Source organism: Heptranchias perlo, unplaced genomic scaffold (genome assembly GCF_035084215.1).
Source record: "Heptranchias perlo isolate sHepPer1 unplaced genomic scaffold, sHepPer1.hap1 HAP1_SCAFFOLD_725, whole genome shotgun sequence".
NCBI classification, from domain to species: Eukaryota; Metazoa; Chordata; class Chondrichthyes; order Hexanchiformes; family Hexanchidae; genus Heptranchias; species Heptranchias perlo.
The window spans coordinates 20,821-39,670 of NW_027139756.1; the positions used below are offsets into that span (position 1 = coordinate 20,821).

The following is an 18,850-nucleotide window of genomic DNA, read 5'->3' on the forward strand; positions in this document are numbered from 1 at the left end:
TAAAATCGGATAGAATCTTGGTTGGACCACACTGGGAGCACTGGGCACAGTTCTGGTTTGGTTAGACTACACTGGGAGTACTGGGCACAGTTCTGGTCTGGTTAGATCACACTGGGAGTACTGTGCACAGTTCTGGTCTGGTTAGATCACACTGGGAGCACTGGGTACAGTTCTGGTCTGGTTAGACCACACTGGGAGTACTGGGCACAGTTCTGGTCTGGTTAGACCACACTGGGAGTACTGGGCACAGTTCTGGTCTGGTTAGACCACACTGGGAGTACTGGGCACAGTTCTGGTCTGGTTAGACCACACTGGAAGTACTGGGCACAGTTCTGGTCTGGTTAGCCCACACTGGGAGTACTGGGCACAGTTCTGGTCCGGTTAGACCACACTGGGAGTACTGTGCACAGTTCTGGTCTGGTTAGACCACACTGGGAGTACTGGGCACAGTTCTGGTCTGGTTAGACCACACTGGGAGTACTGGGCACAGTTCCGGTCTGGTTAGACCACACTGGGAGTACTGGGCACAGTTCCGGTCTGGTTAGACCACACTGGGAGTACTGGGCACAGTACTGGTCTGGTTCGACCACAGTGGGAGTACTAGGCACAGTTCTGGTCTGGTTAGACCACACTGGGAGTACTGTGCACAGTTCTGGTCTGGTTGGACCACACTGGGAGTACTGGGCACAGTTCTGGTCTGGTTAGACCACACTGGGAGTACTGGGCACAGTTCTGGTCTGGTTAGACCACACTGGGAGTACTGGGCACAGTTCCTGTCTGGTTAGACCACACTGGGAGCATTGGGCACGGTTCTGGTCTGGTTAGACCACACTGGGAGCACTGGGCACAGTTCTGGTCTGGTTAGACCACACTGGGAGTACTGGGCACAGTTCTGGTCTCCATATTATAAAACGGGTCGGTACTGAGGGAGCGCCGCACTGTCGGAGGGTCGGTACTGAGGGAGCGCCGCACTGTCGGAGGGTCGGTACTGAGGGAGCGCCGCACTGTCGGAGGGTCGGTACTGAGGGAGCGCCGCACTGTCGGAGGGTCGGTACTGAGGGAGCGCCGCACTGTCGGAGGGTCAGTACTGAGGGAGCGCCGCGCTGTCGGAGGGTCGGTACTGAGGGAGCGCCGCACTGTCGGAGGGTCAGTACTGAGGGAGCGCCGCACTGTCGGAGGGTCGGTACTGAGGGAGCGCCGCACTGTCGGAGGGTCAGTACTGAGACAGTGCGGCGTTCCCTCGGTACCGACCCTCCGACAGTGCGGCGCTCCCTCAGTACTGGGCAACCGGGGAGTGTCGGGGCCTGGACTACGGGGCTCGAGTCTCTGGAGTGTGCGGGGGGCTCGAACCCTCGAACCTTCTAACTCAGGGGTGAGAGAGAGGGAAAGAAAGAGAGAGAGAGAGAGAGAGAGATAGAGAGCTGCCCACTGAGCCATGAAGGCCCTCAATTATTATGATCCAATGCGTCCTTTAAATGATGTCCATCAGTTTTGAACTCCTCCCCCCTTGGGTTCGGAACGCTCGGAGAGACGGGGCCAGTGGTCTTGGACGAGGGCGCCCTCAGGCGAGGTGAGACGATGGGGGCAATCTTCTCACTCTGAGGCTGCCTCCTCTTCGCCCTCGGGGCTCTCACCTCCCTCCGAGGTTTTAGCTTCTGGGGCGTCTCCGTCTCCCGAATCGAAGTTTCGTTTGAAGAATCCGAGCTGAAAAATGCCACAATTAGTTTCGAGACGACCAGGGCCATTTGCACTGGATCGGTTGCAGGCTAAGAGGAGATTGAATCGAGTTTATTTTCAATTACAAAAAGAGTTTTGACAGATTGGATCGAGGGGGAAAGGTTATACCCTTTGGTTTTGGAGTCACTGACGAGGATCCAAAACTCTCTGCCCCCCCCCGTACCCGAACCCCCACCCAGTCCCGTTCACCCATCACCCCCCCTCCCAGTGCTCGCTGGACCCACACTGCCTCCCGGTCCCTCAACGCCTCGATTTTAAAATTCTCCATCCTCCTGTTCAAATCCCTCCGTGGCCCCTCGCCCCCCCTCCCTATCTCTGTAACCCCCTCCAGCCCCGACAACCCTCCGAGATCTCTGCCCTCCTCCGATTCCGGCCTCTTGTCCATCCCCCCAGCTCCCTTCGCTCCACCATTGGCGGCCGTGCCTTCAGCCGCCCGGGCCCCGAGCTCTGGAATTCCCTCCCTAAACCTCTCCGCCTCCCTCCCTCCCTCTGTCCCTCCCTAAACCACTCCGCCTCCCTCTCTCACTCTCTCCACCCCTAAACCCCTCTGCCTCCCTCCCTCCCTCTCTCCCCCCCAAACCTCTCCACCTCCCTCCCTCCCTAAACCTCTCCGCCTCCCTCCCTCCCTCCCTAAACCTCTCCGCCTCCCTCCCTCCCTCTCTAAACCTCTCTGCCTCCCTCCCTCTCTTCCTCCCTAAACCTCTCCGCCTCCCTCCCTCTCTCCCTCCCTAAACCTCTCCCCCTCCCTCCCTCCCTCTCTCCCTCCCTAAACCTCTCCGCCTCCCTCCCTCCCTCTCTCCCTCCCTAAACCTCTCCGCCTCTCTCCCTCCCTAAAACTCTCCGCCTCCCTCCCTCTATCCCTCCCTAAACCTCTCCACCTCCCTGCCTCCCTCTCTCCCTCCCTAAACCTCTCCGCCTCCCTCCCTCCATCTCTCCCTCCCTAAAACTCTCCGCCTCCCTCCCTCTATCCCTCCCTAAACCTCTCCACCTCCCTGCCTCCCTCCCTACCTCCCTAAACCTCTCCGCCTCCCTCCCTCCCTTCCTCCCTAAACCTCTCCGCCTCCCTCCCTCCCTTCCTCCCTAAACCTCTCCGCCTCCCTCCCTCCCTCCCTCCCTAAACCTCTCCGCCTCCCTCCCTCACTCCCTCCCTAAACCTCTCCGCCTCCCTCCCTCACTCCCTCCCTAAACCTCTCTCCCTCCCTAAACTTCTCCGCCTCCCTCCCTCCCTCTCTCCCTCCCTAAACCTCTCCGCCTCCCTCCCTCCCTCTCTCCCTCCCTAAACCTTTCCGCCTCCCTCCCTAAACCTCTCCACCTCCCTCCCTCCCTAAACCTCTCCGCCTCCCTCCCTCCCTCCCTAAACCTCTCCGCCTCCCTCCCTCCCTCTCTAAACCTCTCTGCCTCCCTCCCTCTCTTCCTCCCTAAACCTCTCCCCCTCCCTCCCTCCCTCTCTCCCTCCCTAAACCTCTCCGCCTCCCTCCCTCCCTCTCTCCCTCCCTAAACCTCTCCGCCTCTCTCCCTCCCTAAAACTCTCCGCCTCCCTCCCTCTCTCCCTCCCTAAACCTCTCCGCCTCCCTCCCTCCATCTCTCCCTCCCTAAACCTCTCTGCCTCCCTCCCTCCCTACCTCCCTAAACCTCTCTGCCTCCCTCCCTCCCTACCTCCCTAAACCTCTCCGCCTCCCTCCCTCCCTTCCTCCCTAAACCTCTCCGCCTCCCTCCCTCCCTCCCTCCCTAAACCTCTCCGCCTCCCTCCCTCACTCCCTCCCTAAACCTCTCCGCCTCCCTCCCTCACTCCCTCCCTAAACCTCTCTCCCTCCCTAAACTTCTCCGCCTCCCTCCCTCCCTCTCTCCCTCCCTAAACCTCTCCGCCTCCCTCCCTCCCTCTCTCCCTCCCTAAACCTTTCCGCCTCCCTCCCTAAACCTCTCCACCTCCCTCCCTCCCTAAACCTCTCCACCTCCCTCCCTCCCTCTCTCCCCCCCAAACCTCTCCGCCTCCCTCCCTCCCTAAACCTCTCCGCCTCCCTCCCTCCCTCCCTAAACCTCTCCGCCTCCCTCCCTCCCTCCCTAAACCTCTCCGCCTCCCTCCCTCCCTCTCTCCCTCCCAAAACCTCTCCGCCTCCCTCCCTCTCTCCCTCCCTAAACCTCTCCCCCTCCCTCTCTCCCTCCCTAAACCTCTCCGCCTCCCTCCCTCCCTCCCAAAACCTCTCCGCCTCCCTCCCTCTCTCCCTCCCTAAACCTCTCCCCCTCCCTCTCTCCCCCCCAAACCTCTCCACCTCCCTCCCTCCCTAAACCTCTCCGCCTCCCTCCCTCCCTCCCAAAACCTCTCCGCCTCCCTCCCTCCCTCCCTCCCTAAACCTCTCCGCCTCCCTCCCTCCCTCTCTCCCTCCCTAAACCTCTCCGCCTCCCTCCCTCCCTCCCTCCCTCTCTAAACCTCTCTGCCTCCCTCCCTCTCTTCCTCCCTAAACCTCTCCCCCTCCCTCTCTCCCCCCCAAACCTCTTCACCTCCCTCCCTCCCTCTCTAAACCTCTCTGCCTCCCTCCCTCTCTCCCTCCCTAAACCTCTCCGCCTCCCTCCCTCCCTCTCTCCCTCCCTAAAACTCTCCGCCTCCCTCCCTCCCTCTCTCCCTCCCTAAACCTCTCCGCCTCCCTCCCTCCATCTCTCCCTCCCTAAACCTCTCTGCCTCCCTCCCTCCCTACCTCCTTAAACCTCTCCGCCTCCCTCCCTCTCTCCCTCCCTAAACCTCTCTGCCTCCCTCCCTCCCTACCTCCTTAAACCTCTCCGCCTCCCTCCCTCTCTCCCTCCCTAAGCCTCTCCGCCTCCCTCCCTCCCTCACTCCCTCCCTAAACCTCTCCGCCTCCCTCCCTCTCTCCCTCCCTAAGCCTCTCCGCCTCCCTCCCTTCCTCCCTCCCTCCCTAAACCTCTCCGCCTCCCTCCCTCCCTCCCTAAACCTCTCCGCCTCCCTCCCTCCCTCACTCCCTCCCTAAACCTCTCTCCCTCCCTAAACTTCTCCGCCTGCCTCCCTCCCTCTCTCCCTCCCTAAACCTCTCCGCCTCCCTCCCTCACTCCCTCCCTAAACCTCTCTCCCTCCCTAAACTTCTCCGCCTGCCTCCCTCCCTCTCTCCCTCCCTAAACCTCTCCGCCTCCCTCCCTCCCTCTCTCCCTCCCTAAACCTCTCCGCCTCCCTCCCTCACTCCCTCCCTAAACCTCTCTCCCTCCCTAAACTTCTCCGCCTGCCTCCCTCCCTCTCTCCCTCCCTAAACCTCTCCGCCTCCCTCCCTCACTCCCTCCCTAAACCTCTCTCCCTCCCTAAACTTCTCCGCCTGCCTCCCTCCCTCTCTCCCTCCCTAAACCTCTCCGCCTCCCTCCCTCCCTCCCTCCCTCCCTAAACCTCACCACCTCCCTCCCTCCCTAAACCCCTCTGCCTCCCTCCCTCCCTCTCTCCCCCCCAAACCTCTCCCCCTCCCTCTCTCCCCCCCAAACCTCTCCGCCTCCCTCCCTCCCTCCCTAAACCTCTCCGCCTCCCTCCCTCCCTCTCTCCCTCCCTAAACCTCTCCGCCTCCCTCCCTCCCTCTCTCCCTCCCTAAACCTCTCCGCCTCCCTCCCTCTCTCCCTCCCTAAACCTCTCCGCCTCCCTCCCTCCCTCCCAAAACCTCTCCGCCTCCCTCCCTCTCTCCCTCCCTAAACCTCTCCCCCTCCCTCTCTCCCTCCCTAAACCTCTCTGCCTCCCTCCCTCCCTACCTCCCTAAACCTCTCCGCCTCCCTCCCTCCCTCCCTTCCTCCCTAAACCTCTCTGCCTCCCTCCCTCCCTCTCTCCCTCCCTAAACCTCTCCGCCTTCCTCCCTCCCTCCCTAAACCTCTCCGCCTCCCTCCCTCCCTCCCTAAACCTCTCTACCTCCCTCCCTCACTCCCTCCCTAAACATCTCTCCCTCCCTAAACTTCTCCGCCTCCCTCCCTCCCTCTCTCCCTCCCTAAACCTTTCCGCCTCCCTCCCTAAACCTCTCCACCTCCCTCCCTCCCTCCCTAAACCTCTCCACCTCCCTCCCTCCCTCCCTCCCTAAACCTCTCCACCTCCCTCCCTCCCTCTCTCCTTCCCTCAACCTCTCCGCCTCCCTCCCTCTCAGACCCTCCTTAAAACCTCCCTCTTTGACCCAGCTTTTGGTCACCTGTCCCGATATCTCCTCCTGGGGGGGTGGGGGGAGAGAGGGAGGGGCGGGGTAGTTGAAAGGGCCGGGAGGGGGCAAGCAAAGATGGCCTTCACCACCGCCCCCACCAACGTAGGCCAAGCACTGGGGGGAACGAGAGAACCAGGGCCGAAAGACGTCAAGGAAAGTGTCTTCTCTCTCCCTCCCTTGCGGGGGGGGGGGTCCTCTCGGAGACCCTCCCCCTCCCCTTTCCCAAATGCTAGCCCCCTCCCCCGGCCCCAACCGGGAAGTGAATGTCCCGCTCCCGATGGGAATTGGCCGAAAAGCCTGTCGACTAGGCCCCTCTCCCCTCCTCCTCTCCTCGGCCGCCGTCCCCCGCCCCGCCCCCCCTCCCACCTGCCCCGGGACCCTGCCCCCACCCTCCTCTTGAGGACTTACTTTATAAAGCAGGACCATCATGATCAGGAGCAGGATTAGTCCTCCGACAGAACTCCCGAGGATCAGTGGGAGCCAGTTCACCCCGTCGAGGATCTCCACTTCTGTCACGAGCTGAAGGGGGAGCAAGGAAGAGGAGGGTTTTAAGGAATGGGACGCGAGGGAGTCCCCTCGAGGGGAGGGGGAACGATTCTTCGATCCATCGGGGAGCATCCCTGTAAATGGGACTCCGAGACTCCCTGTAAATGGGACACTGACTCCCTGTAAATGGGACACTGACTCCCTGTAAATGGGACTCCGAGACTCCCTGTAAATTGGACACTGACTCCCTGTAAATGGGACACTGAGACTCCCTGTAAATGGGACACTGACTCCCTGTAAATGGGACTCCGAGACTCCCTGTGAATGGGACTCTGACTCCCTGTAAATGGGACACTGAGACTCCCTGTAAATGGGACTCCGAGACTCCCTGTGAATGGGACTCTGACTCCCTGTAAATGGGACACTGAGACTCCCTGTAAATGGGACACTGACTCCCTGTAAATGGGACACTGAGACTCCCTGTAAATGGGACACTGACTCCCTGTAAATGGGACACTGACTCCCTGTAAATGGGACTCCGAGACTCCCTGTAAATGGGACACTGACTCCCTGTAAATGGGACACTGACTCCCTGTAAATGGGACACTGACTCCCTGTAAATGGGACACTGACTCCCTGTAAATGGGACACTGAGACTCCCTGTAAATGGGACACTGACTCCCTGTAAATGGGACTCCGAGACTCCCTGTAAATGGGACACTGAGACTCCCTGTAAATGGGACACTGAGACTCCCTGTAAATGGGACTCCGAGACTCCCTGTAAATGGGACACTGAGACTCCCTGTAAATGGGACACTGAGACTCCCTGTAAATGGGACTCCGAGACTCCCTGTAAATTGGACACTGACTCCCTGTAAATGGGACACCGAGACTCCCTGTAAATGGGACACTGACTCCCTGTAAATGGGACACTGAGACTCCCTGTAAATGGGACACCGAGACTCCCTGTAAATGGGACTCCGAGACTCGCTGTAAATGGGACACTGACTCCCTGTAAATGGGACACTGACTCCCTGTAAATGGGACACGGAGACTCCCTGTAAATGGGACTCCGAGACTCCCTGTAAATGGGACACTGAGACTCCCTGTAAATGGGACACTGAGACTCCCTGTAAATGGGACTCCGAGACTCCCTGTAAATGGGACACTGACTCCCTGTAAATGGGACTCCGAGACTCCCTGTAAATGGGACTCCGAGACTCCCTGTAAATGGGACACTGAGACTCCCTGTAAATGGGACTCCGAGACTCCCTGTAAATGGGACATTGAGACTCCCTGTAAATGGGACACTGAGACTCCCTGTAAATGGGACTCCGAGACTCCCTGTAAATGGGACACTGACTCCCTGTAAATGGGACACTGAGACTCCCTGCAAATGGGACCCCGAGACTCCCTGTAAATGGGACTCCGAGACTCCCTGTAAATGGGACACTGAGACTCCCTGCAAATGGGACCCCGAGACTCCCTGTAAATGGGACTCCGAGACTCCCTGTAAATGGGACACCGAGACTCCCTGTAAATGGGACTCCGAGACTCCCTGTAAATGGGATACTGACTCACTGTAAATGGGACACTGACTCCCTGTAAATGGGACTCCGAGACTCCCTGTAAATGGGACACTGAGACTCCCTGTAAATGGGACACTGAGACTCCCTGTAAATGGGACTCCGAGACTCCCTGTAAATGGGACACTGACTCCCTGTAAATGGGACACTGAGACTCCCTGTAAATGGGACACCGAGACTCCCTGTAAATGGGACACTGAGACTCCCTGTAAATGGGACACCGAGACTCCCTGTAAATGGGACTCCGAGACTCCCTGTAAATGGGACTCCGAGACACCCTGTAAATGGGACACTGAAACTCCCTGTAAATGGGACCCCGAGACTCCCTGTAAATGGGACTCCGAGACTCCCTGTAAATGGGACTCCGAGACTCCCTGTAAATGGGACACTGAGACTCCCTATAAATGGGACACCGAGACTCCCTGTAAATGGGACACTGAGACTCCCTGTAAATGGGACCCCGAGACTCCCTGTAAATGGGACTCCGAGACTCCCTGTAAATGGGACACTGACTCCCTGTAAATGGGACACCGAGACTCCCTGTAAATGGGACACCGAGACTCCCTGTAAATGGGACTCCGAGACTCCCTGTAAATGGGACACCGAGACTCCCTGTAAATGGGACATTGAGACTCCCTGTTAATGGGACACTGAGACTCCCTGTAAATGGGACATTGAGACTCCCTGTAAATGGGACTCCGAGACTCCCTGTAAATGGGACACTGAGACTCCCTGTAAATGGGACACTGACTCCCTGTAAATGGGACACCGAGACTCCCTGGAAATGGGAAACCGAGACTCCCTGTAAATGGGACACTGAGACTCCCTATAAATGGGACTCCGAGACTCCCTGTAAATGGGACTCCGAGACTCCCTGTAAATGGGACACTGACTCCCTGTAAATGGGACACCGAGACTCCCTGTAAATGGGACACTGACTCCCTGTAAATGGGACACTGACTCCCTGTAAATGGGACACTGACTCCCTGTAAATGGGACACTGACTCCCTGTAAATGGGACTCCGAGACTCCCTGTAAATGGGACACTGACTCCCTGTAAATGGGACTCCGAGACTCCCTGTAAATGGGACTCCGAGACTCCCTGTAAATGGGACTCCGAGACTCCCTGTAAATGGGACACTGACTCCCTGTAAATGGGACTCCGCGACTTCCTGTAAATGGGACACTGAGACTCCCTGTAAATGGGACTCCGAGACTCCCTGCAAATGGGACACTGAGACTCCCTGTAAATGGGACTCCGAGACTCCCTGTAAATGGGACACTGACTCCCTGTAAATGGGACACCGAGACTCCCTGTAAATGGGACACCGAGACTCCCTGTAAATGGGACTCTGAGACTCCCTGTAAATGGGACACGGAGACTCCCTGTTAATGGGACTCCGAGACTCACTGTAAATGGGACACGGAGACTCCCTGTAAATGGGACACTGACTCCCTGTAAATGGGACACGGAGACTCCCTGTAAATGGGACACGGAGACTCCCTGTAAATGGGACACTGAGACTCCCTGTAAATGGGACACGGAGACTCCCTGTAAATGGGACACGGAGACTCCCTGTAAATGGGACACTGAGACTCCCTGTAAATGGGACACCGAGACTCCCTGTCAATGGGACCAGTTCACACCCGGTTGACCCAAAGAGACGCCCGAATCTTCTCACCCAGCGGTGGTTTTGATGCCTGGAAACACAGCACAAGCCCCTCGACGACAGACGGCCGGTGACATCTTACGGCCATCGTAACACTCACCGTGGCCTCTTTGTACCGGTCAGCCCCCTCCGAAAGGTCAACGTACTTGACCTCATCGTAACTAACCAGCACTTTGCTGGGAAGTCCCATCTTCTTCAAGTTCAACTGCGGAGAACAGGCAATGACAGAGTGAGACCTTCAATGGGGAGGAGTCGGAGGGGCATCGGAACAGATCACTTCCCTCAGTACCGACCCTCCGACAGTGCGGCGCTCCCTCAGTACCGACCCTCTGACAGTGCGGCGCTCCCTCAGTACCGACCCTCCCACAGTGCGGCGCTCCCTCAGCACCGACCCTCCGACAGTGCGGCGCTCCCTCAGTACCGACCCTCCGACAGTGCGGCGCTCCCTCAGTACCGACCCTCCGACGGCGCGGCGCTCCCTCAGTACCGACCCTCCGACAGCGCGGCGCTCCCTCAGTACCGACCCTCCGACAGTGCGGCGCTCCCTCAGTACTGACCCTCCGACAGTGCGGCGCTCCCTCAGTACCGACCCTCCGATGGCGCGGCGCTCCCTCAGTACCGACCCTCCGACAGCGCGGCGCTCCCTCAGTACCGACCCTCCGACAGCGCGGCGCTCCCTCAGTACCCGACCCTCCGACAGCGCGGCGCTCCCTCAGTACCGACCCTCCGACAGTGCGGCGCTCCCTCAGTACTGACCCTTCCGACAGTGCGGCGCTCCCTCAGTACCGACCCTCCGACAGCGCGGCGCTCCCTCAGTACAGACCCTCCGACAGCGCGGCGCTCCCTCAGTACCGACCCTCCGACAGCGCGGCGCTCCCTCAGTACCGACCCTCCGACAGCGCGGCGCTCCCTCAGTACCGACCCTCCGACAGCGCGGCGCTCCCTCAGTACCGACCCTCCGACAGCGCGGCGCTCCCTCAGTACTGACCCTCCGACAGTGCGGCGCTCCCTCAGTACTGACCCTCCGACAGTGCGGCGCTCCCTCAGTACCGACCCTCCGACAGCGCGGCGCTCCCTCAGTACTGACCCTCCGACAGTGCGGCGCTCCCTCAGTACTGACCCTCCGACAGTGCGGCGCTCCCTCAGTACTGACCCTCCGACAGTGCGGCGCTCCCTCAGTACTGACCCTCCGACAGTGCGGCGCTCCCTCAGTACCGACCCTCCGACAGTGCGGCGCTCCCTCAGTACCGGGCAACCAGGGGAGTGTCGGCCTGGATTATGGGGCTCGAGTCTCTGGAGTGAGTGCGGGGGCTCGAACCCTCGACCTTCTGAGTCAGAGGCGAGGGAGGGAGAGACCCACTGTGATGAACGAGCAGTTAACGTGTTTTTTTTTAGTTGGTTGGTGTTGGTTGAGAAAAGAATATTGGGCCCAGGACCCCAGGGTGAACTCCCTCAATTTGTACGTCTCCCAATAGTGTCCGTGGGATCTTTCCCTGCCGTCCAAACAGGGCGGTTGGAGGCCGGGGAACCCCTCTGGAAAGTCCACTCCCCATAATACAAGAGGCAGAGAGACTTGAGGAACCCGCTCCACGGCCCCACCCGGTGGCCAGAGGCTGCAACTGCACCGTGACTGTTGACATAGGAAAATTGAATGGGAAATGTTGACATAGCAATTCGCAGTGGAAAATGGTGAGAGGTTGGCGTGACGGCAGGAAGTGACGCCACGGACAGGAAGTGGGCGGCTCTGCGAGGTTTTATATAGCCAGGAGACAGCGCTCTCGTTGATTGGATGTAAGTATTGCAATATACAGGGCCCGGTATACATTCTGGTACTGCGTACAATGTGTGCACACTGTGACAATGTCCGAGGGTTGGGGAGGGGAGGAGAGGAGGGGAGGGAGCGGAAGAGGGGCAGAGGAGACGAGGGGAAAGGAGAGGAGTGGAGTGGAGAGGGGAAGGGAGGGGAGGAGAGGAAAAGGAAGAGGGAATGGAGGGGAGAGGGAAGGGAGGGGCGAGGGGAGGGGAGAGGAAGAAGGCAAAGGAGAGAGGAGGAAGGGGATGGAAGGGGAGGGGAGAGGAGCGGAAGAGGGAGGGATCGGGAGAGGGAGGAAGTGGAGGGGAACGGAGAAGAGGGGAGTGGAGGTGAAAGGAGAGGGATGGGGAGGGGAGTGGAGAGGAGAGGGGAGGGGGCAGGATAGGAGAGGAAGGGAGGGGATGGGAGGGGAGGGGAGAGGGGAGGGGAGTGGAGGAGAGAGGGGAGGGAGGGACGGGGAGGGGGAGGAAGCGGGGGGAGGAGAATGGAGGGGAAAGGAGAGGGGAGGAGGGGATGGGAGGGGAGGGAGAGAGAGGAGGAGGAGGCGAGGGACGAAGCATAGACGTGGCCCGACCGTACCTCACTGACTGCCGGTGACTTCAACTCCCCCCTGGACGTCGAAAATCACCGCCCCATGGTCCTCCAGCAGGCCCACGCTGCACCTCAGCATGACGCACAGAACGATCCCACAGTCCTGGCGAACAGGTCGGGTTAGCGGACGGTCATTACGTATCTCAAAGACCCCCTCCTGCCCGTCAAACCCCCAACCAACCAACCAACCACCACCCCCGGTTTCAACCCTCCCCGGAGTTAACACCGCCTCCAAAAATGGAACCCATCTCCCCCCCCACCCATTGAGGGAATGAGGAGGGGCTTTACCAGCACGGCGTGGTCTGGCCTGTCCTTCGGAGCCTCTCTCTTGACGCTTGGCGTGGTCTCTACGGCCGGCTGGCACACTGAGCGGTTGCCCTGGTGAGGAGGGGCAGAAAGAGAGAAGGGAAGAAAGTCAAGGCCGCGTTTCGCGTTCCGTCACGGGCTCCGCCTACCGCCCCCTCCGTCACGTCGCCCGTCTCCGTCCCCCGCCTCAGCTCGTCTGCTGCCGAACCCCTCACCCGTCCCCTCTCTCGCCTTGCAGTCTGGACTATCCCAATGATCTCCTGGCCCGGCCTCCGAACCTTCGGAGCCTCAGTCGCCATCAACTCATCTGCCGCTCCCGAGCCTAACTCGCACCAAGTCCCGTTCACCCATCGCCCCCCCGCTTCCCCGGCGCTCTGGACCGACACTGCCTCCCGGTCCTCCTGGCCCCCGGCCCCCCTCCCTATCTCCGTAACCTCCTACAGCCCCTACAGCCCTTACGAGATCTCCGGGCCCCTTCGTCAATGTAGACGGCCACAACAGGAAATCGAAAGGGCGAATGGAGGACAAGAGGGTTGGAATTTGAAGGGAAGTCTTGCTACATCTGGACAAAGTCCTGGATGGACCACATCTGGAGTCCTGTGTTCAGTTCTGGCCACCGTGCCTTAGAACGGAGATCTTGGCCTTGGGAGGAGTGGGTTTTTATCATCCGTTCATGGGATGTGGGCGTCGCTGGCGAGGCCGGCATTTATTGCCCATCCCTAATCGCCCCTTGAGAAGGTGGTGGTGAGCCGCCTTCTTGAACCGCTGCAGTCCCGTGTGGTGAAGGTTCTCCCACCGTGCCGTTGGGAAGGGAGTTCCAGGATTTTGACCCAGCGACGACGAAGGAACGGCCGATATGTTTCCAAGTCGGGACGGTTGCGTGACTCACCGGCTTTCTCTCGGAGACCGTGACGTTCCAGAGCGAGCGGGCGCCGACCTTCACCGGGACGGTGAACGCCACAGAGATCGGGAGGGACCTCCAACTGAGGTTTTCCACCTGTCGGAGACAGAGAACAACGGTCAGTTACGGTGACGCTAAATGGCCGAACGTATACACACACACACACACACACAAAAAAAAAGTCCCCCCCTTGGGACTGCGGTAAAGTTGGTAATTCGACCGGACGACTTGTTTCAAAATCTGCAGGTGACACAAAACCTGGAAGGGTAGTGAACAGCGAGGAGGATAGTGAATAGACTTCAAGAGGAGATAGACAGGCTGGTGGAATGGGCGGGCACGTGGCCGATGAGATTTAACGCAGAAAAATGCTTTGGGGCAACACTGTCCCAAAATGGATGCCTGAGGGGCATCACTGTCCCAAAATGGATGCCTGAGAGGCAACACTGTCCCAAAATGGATGCCTGAGGCGGCATCACTGTCCCAAAATGGATGCCTGAGGCGGCATCACTGTCCCAAAATGGATGCCTGAGGCGGCATCACTGTCCCAAAATGGATGCCTGAGGCTGCATCACTGTCCCAAAATGGATGCCTGAGGGGGCAACGCTGTCCCAAAATGGATGCCTGAGAGGCAACACTGTCCCAAAATGGATGCCTGAGGGGCAACGCTGTCCCAAAATGGATGCCTGAGAGGCAACACTGTCCCAAAATGGATGCCTGAGAGGGCAACACTGTCCCAAAATGGATGCCTGAGAGGGCAACACTGTCCCAAAATGGATGCCTGAGAGGCAACACCGTCCCAAAATGGATGCCTGAGAGGCAACACTGTCCCAAAATGGATGCCTGAGAGGGCAACACCGTCCCAAAATGGATGCCTGAGGGGGCAACACCGTCCCAAAATGGATGCCTGAGGCGGCAACACTGTCCCAAAATGGATGCCTGAGGGGGCAACACTGTCCCAAAATGGATGCCTGAGAGGCAACGCTGTCTGAAAATGGACGCCCTGAGGGGGCAACAGAAGCGAGAGACCCAGAGAGTGCGCGGAGGGGTTGCGGAGGGCGATCCTCACCTGATAGGAGTGTTTGACCAGTCTGGTCTCGTGTCGGCCCGCTGTGAAGTTCACATTCCGAGTGTAGCCCAACCTACGAGAGAGAACGAGAGAGCTGGCTGACCAGTGTCGAGCCGTTTAAACGCTGGGGGCGGGCGCGCTGGGAGTACAGACGGGAGGACACCAGTGCTTCGGTCTCTGGGCACCGCACCTCGGGAAGGATTTATGTCCCGTGAAGCCTCCCCTCCAGCCCCCTACAAACCCTCCCGAGATCTCTGTCCACCTCCAATTGCGGGCCTCGTGTCCATCTCCCCCGCTCCCTTCGCCCCCGCCATTGGCGGCCGTGTCCCGGGCCCCGAGCTCTGGAATTCCCTCCCTGAACCTCTCCGCCTCCCTCCCTCCCTCCTTTCAGACCCTCCATGAAACCTCCCTCGTTGACCGAGCTTTTGGTCACCTGTCCTGACATCTCCTCACGTGGCCCCGGGGGTCAGATTGTGTCTGAGTTAAGCTCTCGCGAAGCCCCTCGGGGAAGGTTTACTCCGTCATGGGAATTATTCACGTTATAAAGGGCCATTCACCACCTCAGGACAGTGTGGCGCTCCCTCAGTACCGACCCTCCCACAGTGCGGCGCTCCCTCAGTACCGACCCTCCGACAGTGCGGCGCTCCCTCAGTACTGACCCTCCGACAGTGCGGCGCTCCCTCAGCACTGACCCTCCGACAGTGCGGCGCTCCCTCAGTACCGACCCTCCGACAGTGCGGCGCTCCCTCAGTACCGACCCTCCGACAGTGCGGCACTCCCTCAGTACTGACCCTCCGACAGTGCGGCGCTCCCTCAGTACTGACCCTCCGACAGTGCGGCGCTCCCTCAGTACCGACCCTCCGACAGTGCGGCGCTCCCTCGGTACCGACCCTCCGACAGTGCGGCGCTCCCTCAGTACCGACCCTCCGACAGTGCGGCGCTCCCTCAGTACCGACCCTCCGACAGTGCGGCGCTCCCTCAGTACCGACCCTCCGACAGTGCGGCGCTCCCTCAGTACCGACCCTCCGACAGTGCGGCGCTCCCTCAGTACCGACCCTCCGACAGTGCGGCGCTCCCTCAGTACCGACCCTCCGACAGTGCGGAGCTCCCTCAGTACTGACCCTCCGACGGTGCGGCGCTCCCTCAGTACCGACCCTCCGACAGTGCGGCGCTCCCTCAGTACCGACCCTCCAACGGTGCGGCGCTCCCTCAGTACCGACCCTCCGACAGTGCGGCGCTCCCTCGGTACCGACCCTCCGACAGTGCGGCGCTCCCTCAGTACCGACCCTCCGACAGTGCGGCGCTCCCTCAGTACCGACCCTCCGACAGTGCGGCGCTCCCTCAGTACTGACCCTCCGACAGTGCGGCGCTCCCTCAGTACCGACCCTCCGACAGTGCGGCGCTCCCTCAGTACTGACCCTCCGACAGCGCGGCGCTCCCTCAGTACCGACCCTCCGACAGTGCGGCGCTCCCTCGGTACCGACCCTCCGACAGTGCGGCGCTCCCTCAGTACCCGACCCTCCGACAGTGCGGCGCTCCCTCAGTACCGACCCTCCGACAGTGCGGCGCTCCCTCAGTACCGACCCTCCGACAGTGCGGCGCTCCCTCAGTACCGACCCTCCGACAGTGCGGCGCTCCCTCAGTACCGACCCTCCGACAGTGCGGCGCTCCCTCAGTACCGACCCTCCGACAGTGCGGAGCTCCCTCAGTACTGACCCTCCGACGGTGCGGCGCTCCCTCAGTACCGACCCTCCGACAGTGCGGCGCTCCCTCAGTACCGACCCTCCAACGGTGCGGCGCTCCCTCAGTACCGACCCTCCGACAGTGCGGCGCTCCCTCGGTACCGACCCTCCGACAGTGCGGCGCTCCCTCAGTACCGACCCTCCGACAGTGCGGCGCTCCCTCAGTACCGACCCTCCGACAGTGCGGCGCTCCCTCAGTACTGACCCTCCGACAGTGCGGCGCTCCCTCAGTACCGACCCTCCGACAGTGCGGCGCTCCCTCAGTACTGACCCTCCGACAGCGCGGCGCTCCCTCAGTACTGACCCTCCGACAGTGCGGCGCTCCCTCAGTACTGACCCTCCGACAGTGCGGCGCTCCCTCAGTACCGACCCTCCGACAGTGCGGCGCTCCCTCAGTACCGACCCTCCGACAGCGCGGCGCTCCCTCAGTACCGACCCTCCGACAGTGCGGCGCTCCCTCAGTACCGACCCTCCGACAGTGCGGCGCTCCCTCGGTACCGACCCTCCGACGCTCCCTCGGTACTGGGGAGACCGGGGGAGTGTCGGGCCTGGATTACGGGGCTCGAGTCTCTGGAGTGAGGCTGGAAACCCTCAAACCTCTGACTCCGAGTTGAGTGAGGGAAAGAGAGAGAGACTCATCGAACCAGAGCAGTTCGGGAGAGACCGTTTCCCAGAGGGTCGGTGACCAGAGGGCACAGATTGAAGATTATCGGGGAAACAGAAGAGGGGGGAGCAGGATTAATCGGAGAGCTCTTACGCAGAGCTAGCACAGGCACGACGGGCTGAACGGCCTCCTTGCGATTCGATAAATGTCCCCCCAAAAACCCCGGTTGCTCCTTCCCACCTTGGGCCGGTGTTTGCGGAGGGGGGAGAGGTTGGAGGAGGCGAAACAGAAGGCGGGAAAGGGGATACATTCCCAGTGAGGCGTCGACACGCCCGCGATGGGGCGCGGGTGGCGGACGTCGGCCCGCGCTCCCGGTGCCCCCCCTGCGGGGCGGCGGGCGGCCAAGAGCGAGAGGGGAGACACGTGGCCTGCTCCGCCCGGTGGGGGCTCCCCGAACCGTGGTTCCTGCCCCCACCCCGGACCCTCCCCAGCAACCCGCCCCGCGCCCCCGACCCCCGGCCCCCCCGTCCGGCCTTCAAAAGCGCGCTGACCCAGAGGCGGCGAGGTGGATCGCGTATCGGAGCCGCAGCGTCCGGGTGAAGGAGCTTTCGTTGGTGATCCTCCGGGGGTTCTCACTGCGGAGACAGAGAGAGAGAGAGAGGACCAGGTTAATTGGGGGGTTGCTCAACCCGCTGATATGTTCTGTTTTCTCTCTCAACCACTGCCCCCCTCCCGTGTGAAAACCTCCCCCACCCCGGGTAGCTTACGGGAAACGGGAGGAGTGAGCGAGCTTTACTCTGTATCTCACCCTGTACCTGACCCTGGGAGTGTTTGATGGGACAGTGTAGAGGGAGCTTTACTCTGTATCTAACCCTGTACCTGACCCTGGGAGTGTTTGATGGGACAGTGTAGAGGGAGCTTTACTCTGTATCGAACCCTGTACCTGACCCTGGGAGTGTTTGACGGGACAGTGTAGAGGGAGCTTTACTCTGTATCTAACCCTGTACCTGACCCTGGGAGTGTTTGATGGGACAGTGTAGAGGGAGCTTTACTCTGTATCTAACCCTGTACCTGACCCTGGGAGTGTTTGATGGGACAGTGTAGAGGGAGCTTTACTCTGTATCTAACCCTGTACCTGCCCTGGGAGTGTTTGATGGGACAGTGTAGAGGGAGCTTTACTCTGTATCTAACCCTGTACCTGACCCTGGGAGTGTTTGATGGGACAGTGTAGAGGGAGCTTTACTCTGTATCTAACCCTGTACCTGCCCTGGGAGTGTTTGATGGGACAGTGTAGAGGGAGCTTTACACTGTATCTAACCCTGTACCTGACCCTGGGAGTGTTTGATGGGACAGTGTAGAGGGAGCTTTACTCTGTATCTAACCCTGTACCTGCCCTGGGAGTGTTTGATGGGACAGTGTAGAGGGAGCTTTACTCTGTATCTAACCCTGTACCTGCCCTGGGATTGTTTGATGGGACAGTGTAGAGGGAGCTTTACTCTGTATCTAACCCTGTACCTGACCCTGGGAGTGTTTGATGGGACAGTGTAGAGGGAGCTTTACTCTGTATCTAACCCTGTACCTGACCCTGGGAGTGTTTGATGGGACAGTGTAGAGGGAGCTTTACTCTGTATCTAACCCTGTACCTGACCCTGGGAGTGTTTGATGGGACAGTGTAGAGGGAGCTTTACTCTGTATCTAACCCTGTACCTGACCCTGGGAGTGTTTGATGGGACAGTGTAGAGGGAGCTTTACTCTGTATCTAACCCTGCACCTGACCCTGGGAGTGTTTGATGGGACAGTGTAGAGGGAGCTTTACTCTGTATCTAACCCTGTACCTGACCCTGGGAGTGTTTGATGGGACAGTGTAGAGGGAGCTTTACTCTGTATCTAACCCTGTACCTGACCCTGGGAGTGTTTGATGGGACAGTGTAGAGGGAGCTTTACTCTGTATCTAACCCTGTACCTGCCCTGGGAGTGTTTGACGGGACAGTGTAGAGGGAGCTTTACTCTGTATCTAACCCTGTACCTGACCCTGGGAGAGTTTGATGGGACAGTGTAGAGGGAGCTTTACTCTGTATCTAACCCTGTACCTGACCCTGGGAGTGTTTGATGGGACAGTGTAGAGGGAGCTTTACTCTGTAATCTAACCCTGTACCTGCCCTGGGACTGATTGATGGGA

General features: G+C 59.9%; 1 protein-coding gene across 1 annotated transcript in view; it reads right to left on the reverse strand.

Annotated features, from left to right (window-relative positions):
- Positions 1 to 1,245: 1,245 nt before the first annotated feature.
- The window catches only part of LOC137318736 (integrin alpha-M-like), an 18,025-nt gene continuing 420 nt past the window's right edge, over positions 1,246 to 18,850 (reverse strand). Inside the window, exons 2-8 of the mRNA XM_067981405.1 lie at positions 17,223 to 17,306; positions 14,326 to 14,398; positions 13,248 to 13,355; positions 12,341 to 12,430; positions 9,749 to 9,853; positions 6,315 to 6,425; positions 1,246 to 1,704 (exon numbers count right to left, since the gene is read on the reverse strand). Coding sequence (XP_067837506.1) covers positions 1,594 to 1,704; positions 6,315 to 6,425; positions 9,749 to 9,853; positions 12,341 to 12,430; positions 13,248 to 13,355; positions 14,326 to 14,398; positions 17,223 to 17,306 — 682 coding nt within the window. The 3' untranslated portion in view covers positions 1,246 to 1,593. The remainder of the gene's footprint in view (positions 1,705 to 6,314; positions 6,426 to 9,748; positions 9,854 to 12,340; positions 12,431 to 13,247; positions 13,356 to 14,325; positions 14,399 to 17,222; positions 17,307 to 18,850) is intronic.